Source organism: Bos mutus, chromosome 5, assembly GCF_027580195.1.
Source record: "Bos mutus isolate GX-2022 chromosome 5, NWIPB_WYAK_1.1, whole genome shotgun sequence".
Classification (NCBI taxonomy): Eukaryota; Metazoa; Chordata; class Mammalia; order Artiodactyla; family Bovidae; genus Bos; species Bos mutus.
In genome coordinates, this window is record NC_091621.1 from 29,352,190 (window position 1) to 29,375,184 (window position 22,995).

The following is a 22,995-nucleotide window of genomic DNA, read 5'->3' on the forward strand; positions in this document are numbered from 1 at the left end:
CAGGTTGAAATTTCTTTAACTATTGAATGACAGTTTTGCCAAGAAATTTTTGATAATGGACTCTGGGAGAAGAAAGTTTTTCTCAACACTATTAGGGTCCTTGGTTGGGTCTGAAAATTAAACTGACAAGACAGATTAACACATTTTATCAAATTTTTACATGTACCTGAGAGCCTTCACAAAGGAATGAAGGCCTGAGAGATGACTAGTGTAGGAAGCTTTTATAGCTTTTAGACAAAGAAACAATTCATTTGTGAAGAATTGACAAGACAAGGGGATTTGGCTTAAATGTAGTAAATGATGAATGATAACTAGGAAGATAAGGGTTAGCTTAACAAAGTTTGTTGGTGCAGATTTCTTTTCCCCAAATGTTTTCCTTCTTCCTGGTACAGGGAGGGTACCTTTTATAAGGGAAATTTATATCTTGCTTTTAGGGGAGAAGGACAAGTGAAGAGGAGGTCAGAGTGACCTTCTTGCTTCTGCTGTTTTCTCAGACTCTTTCATCTCAAGACACTTAATATGCCAAGGTGCCATAGCACATCCTGAACACCAGCTGGATGCTACAATACCAGGCTGAAATTCAGTGGGTGAGAATATAGACCTGCTTAGGACCTCGGAGTCATAAATAAAATAGCCTTTCCTTACTTCCCTGTGATACTCAACCCAAGTGCTATTTTATCATGGGTTTACATATTTTAGACTTAGAAATCTGTGTTATGAGTATAAATCTGCTTTCTTTAGTAGTTCCTTAGTTTAGATTGAAATAGTTAATCGTACTCACCCTTTCCTGGAAAACTCAGCAATATGTCTTGACACTTATGCTTCAGTGATTTAATGAAGTGCCCTCCTTTTTTTTTTTTTTTTTTTTTCATAAGACCCTACATTTTGGATCTTAACTTTCCTTGCAATTCTATTACTCAATACGTGGATGACCTCTTAACCTCTTATTAGATTCTGAAGATGAGTTGAGCTCTCTCAATTAATTTCATTAATCTTCTTAAGAGTTTTAACTCAAAAAGGGCTTTAAGTTAGAAGGAACGTTATAATTTTGTCAGAACAAAATACATCACCTATGACAAGATCTATCCTAATGTGGATTTACTGAGTTAGCTTCATTTTGGACAGACTAAAAACCATTCAAAAATTTTCCAGGAAAATTATTCAGACTTAATTCAGAGTAAATTAAGAGGGTTTCTGAGGTCTGATAGCTATTGCAGGCAGTTAGTTACCAGCTGTTCTAAAATCACCAGATCTCTTTGTGATTTGATCAAGTTATTGGGAATCAGGTCTCTGCCTTGGAACCTAAATGTGAGCTGGCATTTTGTGATTTTAAAATTAGCTTTTCAGATGCAAACTATTATATATAGGATGGGTAAACAAGGTCCTAGTGTATCATACAGGGAACTATATTCAATATCCTGTGGTAAACCATGATGGAAAAGAATATGAAAAAGAATATGTGGGTAGACACACACACACACATATGTATACAACTCAATTGCTTTGCAGAAATTAACACAGCATTGTAAATCAAGTATACTTCAATAAAATAAATTTTAGAAAAATAAAGTGATTAGCTTTTTGGCATCTTCTTACACTGGGTCAGCTTAATATCTTAAGCCTTTCTACATAACCATGCATAAACAATCTGGACAAACCTTTATGATTTTCACTCAGTTTCATGTTATTTATCAGAGAAAAGTTTTCTATAGTTTTTCTCTTGACCCTATGTTAAAAGTTCTACTTCCTGGTTGTAAGTTAATAGTCACTGCAGCTAAATTGGTAAGAAAGTGAAGTCACTCAGTTGTGTCTGACTCTTTGCGACCCCATGGACTGTAGCCTACCAGGCTTCTGCCTCCATGGGATTTTCTAGGCAAGAGTACTGGAGTGGGTTGCCATTTCCTTCTCCAGGGGATCTTCCTGACCCAGAGATTGAACCCAGGTCTCCTGTACTCTAGGCAGATGCTTTTACTGTCAGCCACCAGGAAAGAAATTGGTAAAGGCTACTGCTAACTAAGTCCTCCTTCCTTCTCATGATATACAATCATTGTCACCTACTAAAAAGACTGGAGAAGGCAATGGCACCCCACTCCAGTACTTGTGCCTGGAAAATCCCATGGATGGAGGAGCCTGGTGGGCTGCAGTCCATGGGGTCGCTGGAGTCGGACGTGACTGAGCGACTTCACTTTCACTTTTCACTTTCATGCATTGGAGAAGGAAATGGCAACCCACTCCAGTGTTCTTGCCTGAAGAATCCCGGGGACTGGGGAGCCTGGTGGGCTGCTGTCTATGGGGTTGTACAGAGTCGGACATGACTGAAGCAACTTAGCAGCAGCAGCAGCAAAAAGACACTCTATTTCTTAGCAGGTAGACTTACCTCATGAAATTCTATTATTTTCTCCCTCACTCATTTTCTTCCTTGATAGTAATGCTTGAAATCCTGCTCATTTCCTTCTTTTGTCAGAAGGAATAATTTATGACTACCTAACCGCTGTCCGTCTATGGGGTCGCACAGAGTCGGACACGACTGAGGTGACTTAGCAGCAGCAGCAGCAGCAACCTCTGTCCAAGACCAGTCCATGCCCTGAACAAATAGATTAGAAACTCATCTAGAAAACTAAGAGTTAACCTTGTTTGTTGACAAGTCATACCTTCCAAAAGAAAAGAAAAGAAAAGTATTAAGCTGGATATATAAAAACAGATCTAAACTCACTCCTAAAAATAATGACCCTTTGTGATCAGTCTCAATCGACTCCTTTTGGCCCCATGGACTGCAGCCAGCCAGGCTCCTCTGTCCATGAAATTTTCCAGGCAAGAATCCTGGAGTGGGGTGCCGTTTCCTTTTCCAGGGGATTTTCCCAACCCAGGGATCAAAGCCTCGTCTCCTAGGTCTCCTGCACTGGCGGGTGGATTCTTTACCACTAGCGCCACCTGGGAAGCCCAATGATCCTTTTTCCCAATGACCTTTTATTGGAACCAAAGTCAACGAGAAGGTGGAACTCATTGTACTCACCAGGACTTGTCAATTGAGCAGTAAAAGGAGTGTTAAGTTAATAGCAATGGCAGGAGGTGTAGAATGTTTTGGAAATAACAAAACAAAATGGTGGGAAAAGCAAACAAAAATGGTTAAAAGACTAAGAAATTCTAAAGTGGTCTAATGTTTCTTAAGGAGGTAGAATGGCATATAAAAGGGGTTAATTTGAAGGTTAATAGAAATGCACTACCAGGTTATTATGAGAGACAGACATCTAAGAATCCTGTTTCCATAGTGCAGTAGAAGGCCAAATCTTTGGAGAAGTTTTATTAGCAAAACAAACAAACAAATAAACAACACCCCCCCAAACAAATCTATTACAAAATACCAGGGATTGGCTCCAAAATGGGGAAAAAAGCTCCCTTATTAAGAGCAATAATCAAGATTTATCTCATGACCTTCACCTTCAGTTCAGTTGAGTTGCTCAGTCGTGTCCGACTATTTTCGACCCCATGGACTGCAGCACGTCAGGCCTCCCTGTCCATCACCAATTCTCAGAGCTTACTCAAACTCATGTTCATTGAATCGGCGAAGCCATCCAAGCATCTCATCCTCTGTCGTCCCCTTCTCCCACCTTCAATTTTTCCCAGCATCAAGGTCTTTTCAAATGAGTCAGTTCTTTGCATCAGGTGGCCAAAGGATTGGAGTTTCAGCTCTTGCATCAGTCCTTCCAGTGAATATTCAGGAATGATTTCCTTTACGATGGATTGGTTGGAGAGTCCAAGGGACTCTCAAGAGTCGTCTCCAATACCACAGTTCAAAAGCATCAATTCTTCTGTGCTTAGCTTTCCTTGTAGTCCAACTCTCACATCCATACATGACTGCTGGAAAAACCAGAGCTTTGACTACATGGACCTTTGTTGGCAAAGTAATGTCTCTGCTTTTCAATATGCTGTCTAGGTTGGTCATAACTTTTCTTTCAAGGAGCAAGCATCTTTTAATTTCATGGCTGCAGTCACCATCTGCAATAATTTTGGAGCCCAAAAAAATAAAGTCTGTCACTGTTTCCATTGCTTTCCCATCTATTTGCCATGAAGTGATGGGACCAGATGCCATGATCTTAGTTTTCTGAACGTTGAGTTTTAAGCCAACTTTTTCATTCTCCTTGTTCACTTTCATCAAGAGGCCCTTTAGTTCTTCACTTTCTGCCATAAGTATGGTGTCATCTGCATATCTGAGGTTACTGATATTTCTCCTGACAATCTTGATTCCAGCTTGTGCTTTGTCCAGCCCAGCATTTCTCATGATGTACTCTGCATATAAGTTAAGTAAGCAGGGTGACAATATACAGCCTTGAAGTACTCCTTTCCCGATTTGCAACCAGTCTGTTGTTCCATATCCAGTTCTAACTGTTGCTTCTTGATCTGCATATAGATTTCTCAGGTGGCAGGTCAGGTGGTCTGGTATTCCCATCTTTTGAAGAAGTCAAGTGGGCCTTAGGAAGCATCACTATGAACAAAGCTAGTGGAGGTGATGGAATTCCAGTTGAGCTATTTCAAATCCTGAAAGATGATGCTGTGAAAGTGCTGCACTCAATATGCCAGCAAATCTGGAAAACTCGGCAATGGCCACAGGACTGGAAAAGGTCAGTTTTCATTCCAATCCCAAAGAAAGGCAATGCCAAAGAATGCTCAAACTACCACACAATTGCACTCATCTCACACGCTAGCAAAGTAATGCTCAAAATTCTCCAAGCCAGGCTTCAACAGTACGTGAACTGTAAACTTCCAGATGTTCAAGCTGGATTTAGAAAAGGCAGAGGAATCAGAGATCAAATTGCCAACATCTGTTGGATCATCAAAAAGGTAAGAGAGCTCCAGAAAAACATCTACTTCTGCTTTATTGACTATGCCAAAGCCTTTGAGTATGTGGATCACAACAAATGGTGGGAAATTCTTCAAGAGATGGGAATTCCAGATCACCTGACCTGCCACCTGAGAAATCTGTATGAAGGTCAAGAAGCAACAGTTAGAACTGGATATGGAGCAACAGACTGGTTGCAAATAGGAAAAGGAGTACTTCAAGGCTGTATATTGTCACCCTGCTTACTTAACTTATATGCAGAGTACATCATGAGAAATGCTGGGCTGGACAAAGCACAAGCTGGAATCAAGATTTCAGGAGAAATATCAGTAACCTCAGATATGCAGATGACACCATACTTATGGCAGAAAGTGAAGAACTAAAGGGCCTCTTGATGAAAGTGAACAAGGAGAATGAAAAAGTTGGCTTAAAACTCAACGTTCAGAAAACTAAGATCATGGCATCTGGTCCCATCACTTCATGGCAAATAGATGGGAAAGCAATGGAAACAGTGACAGACTTTATTTTTTTGGGCTCCAAAATTATTGCAGATGGTGACTGCAGCCATGAAATTAAAAGATGCTTGCTCCTTGAAAGAAAAGTTATGACCAACCTAGACAGCATATTGAAAAGCAGAGACATTACTTTGCCAATAAAGGTCCATGTAGTCAAAGCTCTGGTTTTTCCAGTAGCCATGTATGGATGTGAGAGTTGGACTATAAGGGAAGCTATTGGAGAAGGAAATGGCAACCCACTCCAGTGTTCTTGCCTGGAGAATCCCAGGGACGGGGGAGCCTGGTGGGCTGCTGTCTATGGGGTTGCACAGAGTCGGACACGACTGAAGTGACTTAGCAGACTTAGCAGAAGCGCCGAAGAATTGATGCTTTTGAACTGTGGTGTTGGAGAAGACTCTTGAGAGTCCCTTGGACTCTCCAACCAATCCATCATAAAGGAAATCATTCCTGAATATTCACTGGAAGGACTGATGCAAGAGCTGAAACTCCAATCCTTTGGCCACTTGATGCGAAGAACTGACTCATTTGAAAAGACCCTGATGCTGGAAAAAATTGAAGGTGGGAGAAGGGGACGACAGAGGATGAGATGGTTGGATGGCTTCACTGATTCAATGAACATGAGTTTGAGTAAGCTCTGAGAATTGGTGATGGACAGGGAGGCCTGGGCTGCTGCAGTCCATGGGGTCAGAAATAGTCAGACATGACTGAGCGATTGAACTGAACTGCACTGAACTGAACTGTGGAAATAAAAGGTGGTATAGAAAGGAGGATACTCAAGGAGGTTTCCATACTGTCCCATACATCACAGACCAAAAACACCAACAACACTGTAGAATTCTCCTTAGTTCCTATAATTCTCCTTTCTGAGATAGCATACCTTAAATGCTAACTCCATGTTATAAAATCCAAAGTTACTCTGAAATTTAAAGAGGAAACAGATGATGTATAAATGTGTGAATAAACCTTCCAAGCCAAAAAAAAATGTTTAAAGAAAAATATCCTAGAGAGGTTTACTTTGCCCTTTATAATTATTGGATGAAATGATGTAGCTGATGTCTTCATGTCTTCACGAGGTGAGCAGGTTGCAATGTTTTGTGTGGTGCAGGGTGGAAAGATGTACTGATGGGAGGTGATGTGCTGGTAAATGTTTGACACTCAGCCAGGGGTGAGATAGATGCCCTCATTCACAGGATTTACTGACATCTGTGGAATAAATACACCCACCATGGCTGATTGTAAAGCCATCAGTGTGCCACTGCTGAACTCAGAATTTGAGAGAGCTATTCAGTGGCACACTCTTACAGTTTTCCAATCATATAGATCTGGCAGCAGAAATAACCTGAAGAGAAGGGATAATAGTAAAAGGTGGTAAAATAATGAGGAAGCAATGAGCTTTGAGTGTTTCTTGCCTTTGTTTTTAATATGATTTATAAAGTTGCAAACTTATATAATTTTTAATAATGGCTGTGTTTAACAGCTGGTTCAGAACTTTACATTTGGCTTCCGTGGACTCAAGCTAAGCATCTCTATGGGAGATGAGTGTGTCCCTTTATCTATGCTTCCCCAGCCGTGACGTATTTGCAGTTCTTATTGGCCCTGTTGGTTATTTCAGAGCTGAAGGCTCGATCTTCCTCCCACTTTTTCTTATAGGATGGATCTTACAGAGACAGGACAGACTTTGTCTCTAATACAAACATGCGGTACTATTGAATCTCAGTTGCAGGCAAAACTTAATGTCTCCAAGTGGGGCAAAGGTGGCAAGGTGGACTCTCAAATGCACTCTTCTAAAAAGGTGTTATTACCTCCAGCATCTGAGATTCCAGGTGGGAGGGCAAGAAGGAAGCCTGAACTATTACTACTATAGGCAGGTGCTGGGACCATTATGGGATGATCTGTGTAGGGACAGAGCAATGGCATTTTCTCAGAGTGATGTGGACCCAGCTGCTCAAATAAATTAATGTTCCAATTCAAATGACTCATTTTTTAGGAACATTAAGTTCACAGCCAATTTGTCAATAAAAGAAAACTACCACCTCATTTTTCTAACTCAAAGAGTAATGCTTAAATTTTATGAGTTATAAATGCCACTTTTCAAAGGACGACTTGAAACATACAAAGTTGGTGCTTCAGCCTCACTGGCACCCTGTTCAGCTTGGCCGCCATATTTTCCAGGAGGGTCAGGGTACCTCCAACGGTCATCTGAGGCTTACAGAAACGTTTGCTTTTCCTAGGGAAGACTAAGAGAAGACATGGTGTCTACTTCCAAATATTTGAAAAGCCATCATGTAAAAGAGATTAGAATTTGTTTTACAAATTATCATAGTAGTAGAAATAGGGGCTCTGAATATAGAGGCTTGAGCTTCAGTTTTAGTTTCTTCATTTACTGGTTGTATGACCTTGGACAAATTTTATAAACTCTCTAAATCTCAGATCCATTATCTGTAATATAGAGTACATTAGTTTCCCATCACTATTGTAACAAATTTTCATGAATTTCGTGGCTTTGTTGTTGTTCAGTCGCTCTGCTGCTGCTGCTGCTGCTAAGTTGATTCAGTCGTGTCCGACTCTGTGCGACCCCATGGACGGCAGCCCACCAGGCTCCCCGTCCCTGGGATTCTCCAGGCAAGAACACTGGAGTGGGTTGCCATTTCCTTCTCCAATGCATGAAAGTGAAAGGTGAAAGTGAAGTCACTCAGCCGTGTCCAACTCTTAGCGACCGCATGGACTGCAGCTTACCAGGCTCCTCTGCCCATGGGATTTTCCAGGCAACAGTACTGAAGTGGGGTGCCATTGCCTTCTCTCTCTCTGTCGCTCAGTCATGTCCAACTCTTTGCAACCCCATGGATGGCAGCATGCTAGGCTTCCCTATCCTTCACTCTCTCCCAGAATTTTCTCAAACTCATGCCCATTGAGTTGGTGATGCCAACCAACCATTTTATCCTCTATTGCTCCATTCTCCTGCTCTCAATTTTTCCCAGCATTGGGGTCTTTTCCAATGAGTTGGCTCTTTGCATCAGGTGGCCAAAATACTGGAGCTTCAAATTCAGCATCAATGCTTCCAATGAATATTTAGGGTTGATTTCCTTTAGGATTGACAGGTTTGATCTCCTTGCAGTCCAAGGGACTCTCAAGAGTCTCCTCCAACACCACAGTTTGAAAACATCAATTCTTTGGCACTCAGCCTTCATGGTCTATCTTTCACATCCATACATGACTACTGGAAAACTGACTTAAAACAACCTAAATTTATTATCTTACAGTTCTTGAGGTCAGACTCCACAGAATGGGCTTCATTGTGCTAAAACCAAAATGTCAGCATGGTTGCATTCTTTCTGGAAGCTCTAGGAAATAATCCATTTCTTTTCTCAGCTTCTGGAGCTCACCTGCATTCCTTGGCTCATGGCCCTTTTCTTTCATCTTCAAAATCAGAAATATTAGGCCAACTTCTCACACTGCTGTCTCTGGTTCTCTTTCTCTTGCCTCCGTCTTCAATTTATAAGAACTCTTGTAGTTGGGCCAACCCAAAGAATCCAAGACAGTCTCTCCATCTCAAGGTTAGCTGATTAACAGCTTAATTCCATTGGCAACTTTGATTCCCCTTTGCCATGAAAATTAAATTAAGATAATGTGCTCAGTCACATCTGACTCTTTGCAGCCTCAAGGATGGTAGCCCACCAGGCTTCTCTGTCCATGGAATTTTCCAGGCAAGAATACTGGAATGCATTGCCATTTCTTCCTCCCTGGATCTTCCCAACCCAGGGATTGAACTCCCGTCTCTTGCATCTCCTGCACTGCAGGCGGGTTCTTTACCACTAGTGCCACCTGGGAAGCCCCGCCTTTGCCATGTAACCTAACATACTCATATTCACAGGTTTCAGGGATTAGAAAGTGGATATTTCAGTATCCATTATTCTTTCTACTAAATGAGGATAAAAATATGACTGTGGATCTAAGATTGCATGCAGGTGAGAAATCATACACATTTTGAAGCAAATCCAGACTGGAATCAAGTTCAAAACAAATCCAGACTTAGGTGAGGAGGCACTCTATTTGAAAAAAAAAAAATATTGCCAATGGTGAGTGGGGTAGGGGAGAGATGGTTATAATGGGAGAAGTGGACCTTTGCAAGAGGAGTTCCATCCATCAGATTTGCAAGCATCACAAATGCCAGGCAGAAAAGGACTTTTATTTTTACAGAGGAATAAACCTGGCTAGAAAGAACTGGGTATGGGGAAGTGGGCTGAGCTGGTGATGGTGTGACTAGACAGTTGATCTGGAGAAGGCAATGGCACCCCACTCCAGTACTCTTGCCTGGAAAATCCCATGGACGGAGGAGCCTGGTAGGCTGCAGTCCATGGGGTCGCTGGGAGTTGGACACTGAGCAACTTCACTTTCAATTTTTACTTTCATGCATTGGAGAAGGAAATGGCAACCCACTCCAGTGTTCTTGCCTGGAGAATCCCAGGGACAGGGGAGCCTGGTGGGCTGCCGTCTATGGGGTCACATAGAGTCAGACACGACTGAAGTGACTTAGCAGCGGCGGCAGCAGCAGCAGACAGTTGATCGGAGAATGTTCTGTCCTGAGCTCAGCCTGTTCTCAGGGCAGCCATTCTGGAGGGGTTGTTTGCTGGCTCAGCAACTTGAGTCAGTTATTTATTTCTCTAAACTCATTTCCTCATTGTGAAGTTGTGCAAATGCAGAGCTTGTCAGTAGGTGTTCTTGAACCCAATTGGTCTCAAAATTCTGTGCTCTTCCAGAGAAAAGACCAATTACTACAAATGAAAACTCAATCTTTGCAAAGTCCTTTTTAAAGTTGAATTCTGTTAAAAAGCTACAAACTTATTTCTGAAATATCATTATCTACTTAATGAGATGAAAGTACCCTCAGAGAATTATATGAAATAGCTTTCAAATTTTTGCTTCACTATTTTTCATAACACCAGAGCATAGTATGAATGCATAGATTTAGAATCTCTGTTAATAGGACCCAGTTAAACTGTGCTTTAGTAATATTTCTCCAGGTGATTCTGGTGGTGGTTTAGTTGCTAAATCATTTCCGATTCTTTTGCAACCCCATGAACTGTATCTCATCAGGTTCCAAGGTCCATGGGATTTCCCAGGCAAGAATACTGGAGTAGGCTGCCATTTCCTTCTCCAGGGGATCTTCCTGACTCAGGGATAATACCCATGTCTCTTGCTTGACAGGTGGATTCTTTACCACTGAGCCACCACTCCAAAGTTTGAGAACTGCCAGTAGAGTGGTTGACACTAGCTTTGAAGCCAAATTGTCAGGGTTTGAATCCTGGTTCTGCTGTTAATTGGCTGTATTATTAAGGTTTGATTTCTCATCTCACAGGGTTTTTGGGGAGGACTGACTCAATTAAAATGTGTGAGAAAGCAATGAATGATGCCCAGCACTTTGTTGAAATGCGTCTCTTTCTATTATATAATTATTCCATGCTCATGCTCAGTCATGTTCAACTATTTGTGACACCAGGTACTGTGGCCTGCCAGACTCTTCTGTCCATGGGATTTTCCAGGCAAGAATATTGGAGTGGGTTTCCATTTCCTCTTCAAGGGACCTTCCTGACCCAGGGAATGAAGTTGCATCTCCTGCATTGTAGGTAGATTCTTTACCTGTTGAGCCATATTGCATTATTATTATTACTATTATAATAACATCTGAAGTCAAACTCATATTCATTCACTTGGTGCCTCAGAGAACCTGTTCTGGAAACTATGAAGTCTCAGAGGGAAGACAGAACAAATTATTTTGACATAATATGCCATTGTGCATGAAAAATGGAAAATGTTTCTGTGGGTACAGAAGTAACCCTGAGTTGGAGCTGAGTTTCAGGAGACAAGTTGGGAACTGGTCAACAGCCATCTCTGGGTCAAGAGAAGGTCACTGTCAGTTTTTGAGACTTCTGGTATAATAAAAAATTTTTTTAAGTTTTAAAAAAAATGTCTAAAGAGAGTTATAGAAATTGTTTAAATCACAAAATAATGAAAGGGTTTATTTAAAAATATTTCTTTATAAAACACTCCAGGCAGATTGATCTAATAACAGGCCTGAGTTGAAAGTTATCTGAAGCCTGTTTTCATCTCTCATTCCTGTCTGCATCTCTGTGACTACATGTAACTTTATGTGTAGACAAGTCAGACTTCCCCAGTGGCTCAGAGATAAAGAATCCACCTGCAACTCAGGAGACATAAGAGATGCAAGTTTGATCCCTGGGTTAGGAAGAGTCTGTGGAGGAGGGCATGGCAACCCACTCTAATATTCTTGCCTGGAGAATCCCATGGACAGAGGAGCTTGGTGAGCTACAGTCCATAGGGTAGCAAAGAGTCAGATATGACTGAAGCAACTTACACACACACATACACACACACAAATACAGACACATAGATAAATCAAAGGGCTATGTTTGCTACCCTTTGTGAGGGTGAAGCCTGAGCTAATGACCTTCTTGCCCCCTGTGCTGGGTCCTGGGTTTCAAAGAAGACGTAAGAACTACTTCAGGGAGGAGAAAAAGGAATATATCAGAGCAAAAATGTATAGAACAGCAGCATGCACCCTAGAAACCACAAGGGTTTGAATGGATGAAATGTAAATTGCAGGGAGAAGAGGGGCTACGGCTGCAGCTGGGGAAGAAGACATGGGCCAAGTCATCAAAGACTTTCTATGGCCACCAAGGAGTCTGGACTGCATCTTGTGGATAATTGAGAGTCACTGGTCAATTTCAGGAGGACCATGGTCAGTTTGGGGCTTCCCTGATGGCTCAGCTGGTAAAGAATCTGCCTGCAATATGGGATATCGGGGTTTGATCCCTGGGTTGGGAAGATCCCCTGGAGAAGGGAATGGCTACCTACTCCAGTATTCTGGTCTGGAGAATTCCATGAACTAGACCATGGGGTCACAAAGAGTTGGACATGACTAAGCGACTTTCACATCACACCAGATGGTCACTTTCATATTTTAGATCAGTCACTCAGATGGCAGTGTAAAGGGGGACTGGGGTGCCAGACAGAGGCACAGGGACAACACAGAGGCCTTCTGCATCTGCTGGGGTGATGAGATATGAAGCCAGACAGACAGTGATCAAGAGAAGGGCTAGCTAGCTATCTTCTATCTAGAAGGTTAATATAAACAGTAACACACAGAGAAACTGCTGATGACTTCCTGTTCTGGATGTATGGATGGAGAAGACAAATGGTCCTTGAAGCTTAATAAAGTCACACAGCTTTTAAGTGGGTCTCAGTGTACTGCTCTACCCCCAAACCCTTGGCGTGTTGTCCCACCAAATGTGTGCACGGCCTTGAGTGCTGAGGCCCCGGGAAATTCCAATGGAGCCAGGAACACTGTCCACTTCTTAGGCATCGGTTCCTTTGTTGAGCTCTGCTTTGTTGAGTATGCCTTCCATTTCCTGCCAGACCTCTGTCTGTTGGACTGATGCTATCTTTACCCAAGTGAAGGTGATGAGTGAGCATTCAGTCCCACCTTCCTTGCTCATGGCTAGGGCTTGGGGGACGGAGTAGAAGTGGCACCTTTGAGGTCTTCACTTCCCTTTCATTCCTTCTCACTCTTCACATGTTTGCTTTTTCAGTCTTGCTTATTCTAAATAGTATCATAGGTGGTTCAGTGGTTAAGAATCTGCCTTCCAATGCAGGGGATGTGGGTTCAGTCCTGTATTGGGGAAGTAAGATCCTACATGCCGTGGGGGAACTAAGCCTCCATGAAGCAACTAGAGAAGCCCAGCACAGACAAAAACTAAATAAATAATAAAATAAATAAATAAACAGTGTCATAGAGGCCTGTTCCTGTTCTGCTTCTTCCTGTTCCTGTTCTTCGCTGGTTCGGCAGTCATCTAGGGCTGAACTTTGTAGCCTCTGGTTGTTAGAATCTTTGAGAGTTTGCAGCTGCCTTTTAAGGCATCTTCCCATTTCTCCCACCTTGTTTGGGGATTCCTCCCTGTGGTGACTTCCTGTTCTTGGTGTCTCCCATTCTGTGTTGACCTGCCATTTCTACATGGGACAGCCAGTATCTCTTTGCCCTAAGAATTTACTTCCACCCTGAGAATTGTTTACTAGCTTTTCCTGGGCCCCAGAGGGAACAGATAGGGTGGCATTTAGAGTCCATGATGGTGTTATCACGTTCAGTCTACAAAGCTGGGAGGGGCATAAACGTCAAGGCTAATGGACTCATGATCCTTGGAGCAAGAGTCAGCAGGGTCAGGCTAGAGGAAAGTGACGTGCAGCACATAAATGAGTCTTTGAAGCTGAAGTGAGAGCTGGAGGCTCAACATTGAATTTGAGCTGTGGAGCTTAATCAGCGTTTTCTCCAACCTGTGGTGTAGGAGGAAGTGGTTATGAACACAGGCTTCAGAATTACTCTGTCCCTGCTCAGTGTCAGGCTCTGACATTCGCCAGCTCTGTGACCTAGGTCCAGATATTTACTCTGAGTCTCTCAGTCTCTGTGTGCCTCAGTTTCTATATCTGTAGAATGGGAATAATTGTAGTCCCTGCCTTATCTACTTTTTCAAGAATTAAATGAGATATCACAGGTAAAGCTGTACAGAGTGCTACCTGGGACACAATAGTTGCTAACATTTATTAAGTGCTTTTTATGTGCTAGGGGTAAAAAACATTACACATTATTCTTCTTTGTCACACAGGGTTTGACAAAATTTCTTCTTAGAATTAGATTTGACTAATAAGAAGCTGCAAAGCAAAGAGGCTCCACACAGAACAGCATGTGTCCAATCACCTGGGGGGCTTGTTATACACACATTGCTGGGCTTCACCCCCGGAGTTTCAGATTCAATAGGATTACAGGGGTGTGAGTCTGAGAATTTGCATTTGTAACCAGCTGATATCAGTGCTGCTGGTTTGGGAACCAAACTTTGGAATACTCTGGTAGAGAGGTTTGTTGTTTAGTCACCAAGTCATGTCCTACTCTTTTTGACCCCATGGACTGTAGCCACCAGGCTCCTCTGTCCATGGGATTTCCCAGGCAAGAATATTGGAGTGGTTTCCTTCTTCAGGGGGTATTCCTGACCCAGGTATTGAACCCCAGCCTCCTGCTTGGCAGACAGATTTTTTACCACTGACCTATCAGGGCACAGAGGTTAAGTGGCCACATTTTGAAGTCAAAAAGATTCAGATTGGAAACTAAGTAGCTGGTAGTGTGGGGCCTTGGGCAAATTACTCTCTCTTTAAACTTCAGTTTCCTTATCTCCAATGTAAGTCTGATAACTAGGCTGTGTGAAGAGTTAAATTAGATGATACTATAGTTAGTGCATCATATGCATTAGCTATTGTTCCTATTCTTCTGCTAAATTTTGAGCAATATCTTGGTCTTCTCTGTGCCTCTGCTTTCTAATCTATAAAGTGGAAACAATCATTGACTGATAGCATATGATGGGCGAAGGCACTCACTAAGATAATAGCCTGGAGTCAAACTTTAAGTAACACCCTAAAGATTAAACATGCAGTCTCTGGGACTTCCCTGATGGTCCAGTGATTAAGAATTCACCTTCTAACTCAGGGAATGTGGGTTTCATCCCTGGTCCGACTCATTAGAAAAGACCCTGATGCTAGAAAAGACTTAGGGCAGGAGGAGAAGGGGACGACAGAGGATGAGATGGTTGGATGGCATCACCGACTCAATGGACATGAGTTTGAGCAAACTCTGGGAGATGGTGAAGGATAGGGAAAGCTGGGGTGCTGCAGTCAATGGGACTGCAAGGAATCAGACACGACTCAGCCACTGAACAACAACAGGGAACTAAGATCCCCCATGCCCTGGAGCAACTAAGCCCAGCACACCACAACGAAGACCTAGCACAGCAAAGAAAAGAACAAAAACAAAAGCGAAAAAAATGAAGTCCCCGTCTATAGCACTTTAAACAGAACTTAGAATGTCTTCCTCTTAAATGAGAAAATCGTCTGTTACTGCAAGGGGTCTAAGACTCCCAATGGCACCTTCATAGCTCTCACCTTTCACTTTACTTTTGCTGTCTTCCTCCCAGTTTTCCACCAGTGTGGGCTCATTCATGTTACTTCTCTTCTATCCTGGTTCATCTTTGTTTATTGCTGATGTAGTATTCTTCGCAGGTAGACAGTTGTTGACCCCACCCTTCTGCCCCCCCTACCCCTCCCACTCCCTGACCTGTCATCTGTCATGAATGGGGAAGGAGTACCTACTTGGGTGAAGACTGGATCAGGGGTCATTTGAAAGTTCTTTAGGAATGAAATATGGCTTGAATCTTTAATTTCTGACTCCTACAAGTGGTATTTTCTGATGGGGGTTAGATTTAGGAATGCTCCCAAGCTTCTGAACTTCTCCTCTTTAAACGCCCTTTGTTTCTATAGTTGTCTTGTCAGCTTTTTGTTTTTTTTTTTTTTTTTTTTTTATTTACCTTAGCTCCTTGGCAAACCCTAAGACACAGAAACTTCTTGGCCACCAACAGCTAGCAGCAGGGTCACAGAGACAGGAAACATATTTCATTGCTAGTTCTTTTTTAAAGACTGAAATAAATGCCAAGTTTCTTCCTGGGGTCAAGAGCTCCAAGAGCAAAATAACTTAATATTAAGATACTCTACACAAAAGTTCTTATATCATTACAATAAACCCCAGGATAAAAAGGGCAAGCCTTATTTAGATCAACAGTTCTCTAAAATAATGATACAATATTCTTTCAGAGATGTTGGGTTGGGGAGATATTTTAGTTAAGCCTGGCCTTTGGCAAGTGTTAACTCCTACACAGAACCATCCCTGCATGGTTTTCTCTATTACTCAAGCTTGAATTTTACCAGTTAATTTTTATCCTTGTATTATGAATGCTCCTTTTACTGGCAACATCAAAAGCTTTGCCAATTCTTTCCAAATCTAGTGGTAGAAATTTTTTGGGTTTTAGGTGGTTTGATTTAATCAGCTTTAATAAAAAATGTTTTATAATAGTATTATGTTTTTTAAAAAGCATGTTTTTCTCCTTTTCTGTTCAATGGTACTTCAGCTTTAAGATGGTGATGACTTTTGCTAAGGTATGACTCTAAAACATAGTCTGAGATTTGTTTGGCAAATGAGTGTCTCCAAACACAAAATTAAAGGAATAATCACATAAAATGTTGAAAGTTCCACTGAGGGTTCTGTCTCAGTGTGCAAGATGGCAGTTACATGCCCCGGATCTGAGAATCATTCTTCTTCATTTTTTTCTATATTTACATTTAGGCAGGTCCACCCCCACAAGTGATAGGAAGATAGGATTTGGTTCTAGCGTTGTCCTATTTTGCTCTATCATCTTAAACTTGGTCTTGGTTTCCATCATTGTCCATCCTAAAGTGGCCCTTTCAGTTCTAACACTTCATGATTGTGGAGGATACTCCAGCAGAATTAATAAGTGATAATTTCATATGGTCATATTCCCTTTTCCTTTAGGAGTAAATTCCATCAAACAAACAGCTACTTTGGGAAAAACAAGGTCAAGCCTCAGAGGTCCAATTATTTTTGCTAACTCAATTTGAATCCAGAAATTGTTTCAAAATGAAGGATGGATTTGATTTAATGGTTTTACATGTAAATCTGTTATGGTACTTTTTTAAAAAATGAAGATTTCTGTAAGTAAGTTGTAGAAAAATGAAACACTGGAGTTGTGAAGGACAGTGAGTTTTTTCAACTGAAATATGAAAAAGTAAAAAAAAGGCAAAATAATGATTCTGGAAATAGACACAGCAGCTCTTAACCAAATGTCACACCACCCGCTTATGTGTGAAGTACCTCTGAAGGGCTCAGGGGATCCAGCTGGGGCAGCGCCTCTGAGAATACACAGACACTGTTGGTGATAGATGACATTTTGGTTAGCAACGAATTAGAGAACTGAAACCAAGAATTTAGCTGGAGACAGTCAACCAATATGTTCGCGATACCTAGGTAACCAACCAGGCTTTCACAGGAGCAAAGGTTACAACAACCAAGTTCTTCATGATAACGGCTTGCAAGATTTTTCTCATTTAGAAGCAGTCACTTCTGACCTTTCTCCTGAGCAGTCAGATGATAGAAACTGATAAATGAGATACAGGCAAATAGAAGACAGAACACTTGCCTTCAACAAATAGCAGTTTTATTCACTAGTGGGAAGGTGTTTATGACACTATATAGATTGTTTTTGACCACAGTTACAGTATGAAAATATATTAAGCAAATACATAAATTAAATACAAGGACTATGGAAGTGCTTTCTTTAAACAGAGTTGGTTAGAAAACACAACAGTGTGGAGAGGTATTATCATAAGAAAAAACCAGAACCATCGACTGCCATTTTAAATGACTAGATTTGCAGAGAAAGAATACATAATATAAAAAACATAAAAAGTGCTCTATTGAAGAATATAACACATTCAGTTGCTAGATGTATTTGCCTTATTTATTTAAGCTTCACACAAATCAAGGAACAGCCAGATGAGGCTCCATGAACACTAGCATTATTAGATACTGACTACCTAAATACCCAAAGTATTGGGCCAGGAGCAATTTCCACTCAAAAGGTATATGTTGAATGTCTATGAGTTGTGTACTAATTTCTATTAGGTGGGAGTATAAAAGAGATCAAAGACTTGGTTCTTATCCTTGCAGAATTGATAAGCCGGATGGGTCCTACCTGGGAAACTAGAGATTGAGGACCCTTCAGGCCAGAACTTTGGTGCACCTGGTTGTCAGGGTGTTTGAGATTGGGAGATTTCACGAAGGCCACTGGAGACTCTCACTTCAGCTTGCAGGGGAAAGCCACCCAACTCTATGACACTCCGAAAGCCACAGCTGTGTATTCTCCTTTCTGTGCAAAGGCTTACTTGCTCACTCACAAGCTGTTATGAAAACACAACATCTCCAACATAACAGAAAGCTTACTCTTAGGATGAAGATAGTTTTTCTTAAAAGAAATTACTTACTGCAGAAAACAGCCATAACTAACCTTTCTTGTGAATATTCTAGAAGAAACATACTACTTTTGTCTGACATTATTCACCATTTCAACAGCTTCTTTTGATATCTTACATAAGATCATGTACATTGGCATATAGGTTACAAAAATCATTTTTGGTAGGTCTGTTAATAGAGCTTTTATTTCCATTACATAAGCCTTTATTTTAGGAGCATTCACCAACCATTCTCTTATGTCATGAATGCATCTATATAGACAATCTTTAAACAAAAATAAAATGCCTTATTTTTGTGTCATATATTTATTCCTAGGGAGCCTCCCTACAAGTCAAGAGTAGTCTTTTAGTCAAAAACATTTCCATTGCTAGAAACATTTTTAGAACAGAACAGATTTTTGCTATTATCATGGCTGCATTAAATGTTACCCTGCATTTTAAGTAAAATGGCCAAACATTTCAAAGGTACCATCCACTAAAAGAATCTAAGGTAGTGTGTTCAGAATTCCAAACTCAGTTTCGTCAAACACCTGGTAAATTCACAAAATGATGTAGCTTAATCAGCTACATCATCTGGCCAACATAGTCAAAGTGATATCCTTCAAAGGATAATGCATCTTAAGCATATGACATCCCCAAGAAACAGTCTGGACACAAAAGGAATGCTGTTTCTTCTTTCTAATGATGTCTACTTAGATACCCTCTTTTCAAATATTTTTCCTTCTTTGTATTATTTCACTCATTTTCTGCAGTCATGGTTTATAGATTTTCCCTTGAGTGAAATAATCTTTGAATACTTGATATGATTTGGAACCTCAGATTAAAAACACTCTGAACCTTAACAGAACATTTGGGCTGATAATAGCCTTTTCCACTCTGTCTCTTCTGGAATGAGGTACCTTTGAAGCCTTGCTCATAGCCACTTCCAGGAGGATCAGCCATTCCTTTTTGCCACTCTGTTGTGAGTCATCAATTACTTCCATTTCCCCAATGAAATGGAATGTGGAAAGTCCTTGAACTGTTACATCAAACAAGCAGCTTATTACCTATTTTTTTCCCCATCAGGTCAGATTTTGTCTGGCTCATGTGTGTGAACTAATACTCTAGAGCACCCCAGAGTTGGTGCTTAGATTCTGCTACTTGCTGTTATTCAGATCTGGCAGATCTGACTTTAGGATTCCAACCATAGAGACCCAGAAGCCTAAGTGAATGAGAATTTACTGCATAGTCGACAATTTTCTTCCAAGAGAAAGGAGAGTGTTTAAATACAAGAACCTGGATCCTGAGACACTAGAAGAATCAGAGTGTGAAGTAAAAGATGTGAAGCCTATTTTTGTATCGCTGGGCATCTGCTTAGTGGTTTCATATTATTTTCAAATATCATTTTGGGCTTTCTTCCAAGAGATAATAAAATTAATTAAAGACCCTACCAAATAAAACTGTCCCCAATATATTGTGTGTTGTGGCCATTTTAGTGTTCAAAAGTGAAATCATTATCATCTCTTCTAAAATGTGGAGCCAGAAAAGACTATGACATACCAATGGGTATGAGGAGATAAGATGAACGGAAAATAAAATCACCTTCTACTGGGAAAGCAAACATATTCAAAAGGGAGAAGGGGAAGTGTAGTGAAAAAGAGGGGTTTGGGAGTGTTAAGTGCTGCTGAATTTCTTAGGACAAGTGCAGACCCAGACAGGGAGAGGAGCCTTAGAAAAATCTGACTCAAGAGCTGAAAAACTGGCTGCTATCCAGAAAAGACAGAATAGTACGAAATTGATTTAATGAGTAGAGATTAAAGGAGTTAATTATAAAGGACTTGGATAAATAATTATTAATATGCAAGACAGGAACCTTCCAAGATTTGATAGCTCAAAAGCACTTTGAAGGCTTGATGATTAAAGAGTACTGCACAGGTGCACAGCCAGGATGCCCAGCGCGACAGGAAGTGGAGGGTTTACCAAGTCATAACACATGACGGGATTAAATTAATTGAGCTGAATGTCAAGGAAACCTGTTTTTCCTCCTCCTAAATTTAATAAATAGATCAACTAGATTATGTATTTAGTCTTTGATGGTGGTGGGAGGGAAGACAGTGAAATATTTGTTGCTAAGGAGATTTAAAATTAGACAGGTGGAGGGTAGAAATAAATTTGTCCTGCATTAGACTAAAAGAACATACAGTTTTCCCTTGTCATGTCCATTTCCATAACTCTGATTCCACCCCAGATATGCCAGGGTATGTACTGTGACAGCCGTGTAGGTTTGTTATGGTTTTAATTCTTGATCTGTGCAATGAATTGCTTTCTTTCTCTTTTTGGTCCAGAGATTTGCTAGAGAAGCAGAATCAGCGCTTGCCAGTTTGTGGCCCAAGGAAGGCTGCCACTGCACTGCTTCTGGGTAATGTCACTGCCTTGCTGAGGCCCTCTTTCAGGTTTAATTGAAAATAGTAACAACAATCCCACCGTTATCACTGTGATGTATTCTCTTTATTGAATAGAAGTGTGTAGTTTCTAGGACAGTGCCTAGCAAGTTGCAGGCACTTACACTTTTCTAAATGAGTGAGAAGCCAAAAATGAATTTCTTTCCATGTAGTTGAATGTGCTTCATACCCAGTGATGTTGGCTTAAAATTCTGGTTTTTTAAAATTTATTGCTTTTTCTTATTAATACAGGGAAAGTTATGCCTAATAGACATATCGTCTCATATATCTCTGATCTTTATTTTCTCCCCAGTGGTAACTCTGCCACACTTACATGTATGTTGTTCCTTTTCATTTCTAGAAGAGCCGTCTGGTTTCCTGAAACAGGATCAGACTCTAACACTGTCATTTCACAAGGCATTGAGTATGATAACACTTGTGAAGATTTGGAATCCTCTTCCCATTCATTCTTATAAAGGTTTTTCCTGTTTCCACAAACTTCAAGAAGCCCTGGAAATTTTTCCAGTTTGGGTGTAGCCTTAATTTACTACAACTATATTAGGTATATTTAATGCTTTTTCCACTTACTATGGCAATTATACCCATTATAGTACTTATGGGGCTCTACAGTTTGTAGCAAAAAATGTATATTTTGAAAAGATACATACTCTTTCTGCAAATGAAGCTATGAGACCAACAACCTGGATCTCTAAATCTTAAATTTATTACAGAGAAATTTGCAGTGAGAAAAAGGCAAACATTCCCGACTCATCTCTCAGGTAGCCATGATGATACCATACAGGTGTGTTTCAAATTTTCTCCAGGAAGACCCTTGGAACTGGACCTTGGAGAGAGCAATGCTCACTTTTTGACTCACTGAAATTTGTGATAGTCAAAATGGGTCAACTTGACAGAGCATGAGTGCCTTTTATATCAAATGCAACTGAAGGTGACTACTTGATATTTTGACCTCAATGATTTACTAAAAAAAAGTGTCTGAGAAATGTTATACTAGGCACCGCTGAATTTTTGTTTCAGTATTTTTTTAAATTAGTGATATATGATGTTTGTAGATATTTCTCTAGAGGTATTAACATTAGGCCCTTTGATCAGTAGCATAATACGTCACCACAATCTTCTTTTAATGGGAAATCCAAGTATGACCAGTGTGATTTTGACTTTTCCAGGAGTGCAGCCTCCTAGCAATGAGACAAAGATGAGTGTGTGTCCATTGGCCAAAACACACATCCCACTGTGGGATGCATGCTCACAGAGCACACTGTGGATGCAGTGGAACAGTCTCCCATGGCTGCAGATGGCGCTTTGCATGTTGACTGTGTTTCCAGTCAGGGGAGCAGGTGGCACACTTCTGGATAAGAGGCATTCATCACTTCTGTTCTGGTCGTTCTCTCTCAGAACCCTCAGCCCGGCAGCCTGGACTTGCCTTGCAAGTTACGTGGCCCCTAAGCTGACCACGCTGGCTTGGAGCTCTGGCAGGACAAAGGGGAGACACTAACCAGGAGGCACAAACACCTACTTCAGCTTTGGTGCTACTTAATCTCATCTCTTCAACCCTTTCTTTTGATTGTTATATTATTACATTGTTACACACATGAATTGCTTTTGGATCATCTTTGGGTCCCAGCAATGCCCTCAAACCAGCTGTACTCTCTGCTCTCTCCAGCCCTGCCCTGTATCCTGCCCAGTAGGTATCAAAACTGGTAAAAAACCATGGCCTAGGGGATCACCCCTGCAACCACCTCCATCCACTTTTTACCACTTGTCCTGTTATACAGGTTGAATTAGTTTAGGTAGAACAAGCCATGAACACTTTGGTGTGGAAAAATAGTATTATATAAAGCTTAATATTAAACATTATGAAAAATACATATTTACAGAAGAAACTACAAATTACAACTATGTACAATAATATCTGTTACCTTTAAATTACATAAAATCTTTAAAATTCTCCAGATTAATAAATTATACATAATATCAACAGAAATAGCTGGCACCTCCATAGGGCATGAAGCAAGTTTTGTTTTTTTTTTAAATAAAATCACACAGTGAATAGTTTTGATCCAGGAGATCTTCGGGTGCATTCTCAATGCCTTGAATAGCCCGAATCTGAAAGGAAAGACACTGGAATTAGAGGCTGTAGCGGGGTATGTCATAGTTGTTTGTTCTATTTATGAAAATGATGAATGGCAAAGACTAGCAGAAATGACGGAAACTCAATATGGTTTACGATGAGACCATCCCTGTGGGGACCAGGTCACTGCATTCA

At 40.9% G+C, this 22,995-nt stretch overlaps 1 protein-coding gene across 3 annotated transcripts in view; it reads right to left on the reverse strand.

Moving 5' to 3' along the window:
* Window positions 1–17,457: 17,457 nt before the first annotated feature.
* Window positions 17,458–22,995, reverse strand: part of PTPRB (protein tyrosine phosphatase receptor type B) — a 132,850-nt gene continuing 127,312 nt past the window's right edge. For all 3 annotated transcript variants that reach the window (XM_005887723.2, XM_070370603.1, XM_070370604.1), the window contains one exon: window positions 17,458–22,835. In XM_005887723.2, coding sequence (XP_005887785.1) covers window positions 22,813–22,835 — 23 coding nt within the window. In that variant the 3' untranslated portion in view covers window positions 17,458–22,812. The remainder of the gene's footprint in view (window positions 22,836–22,995) is intronic.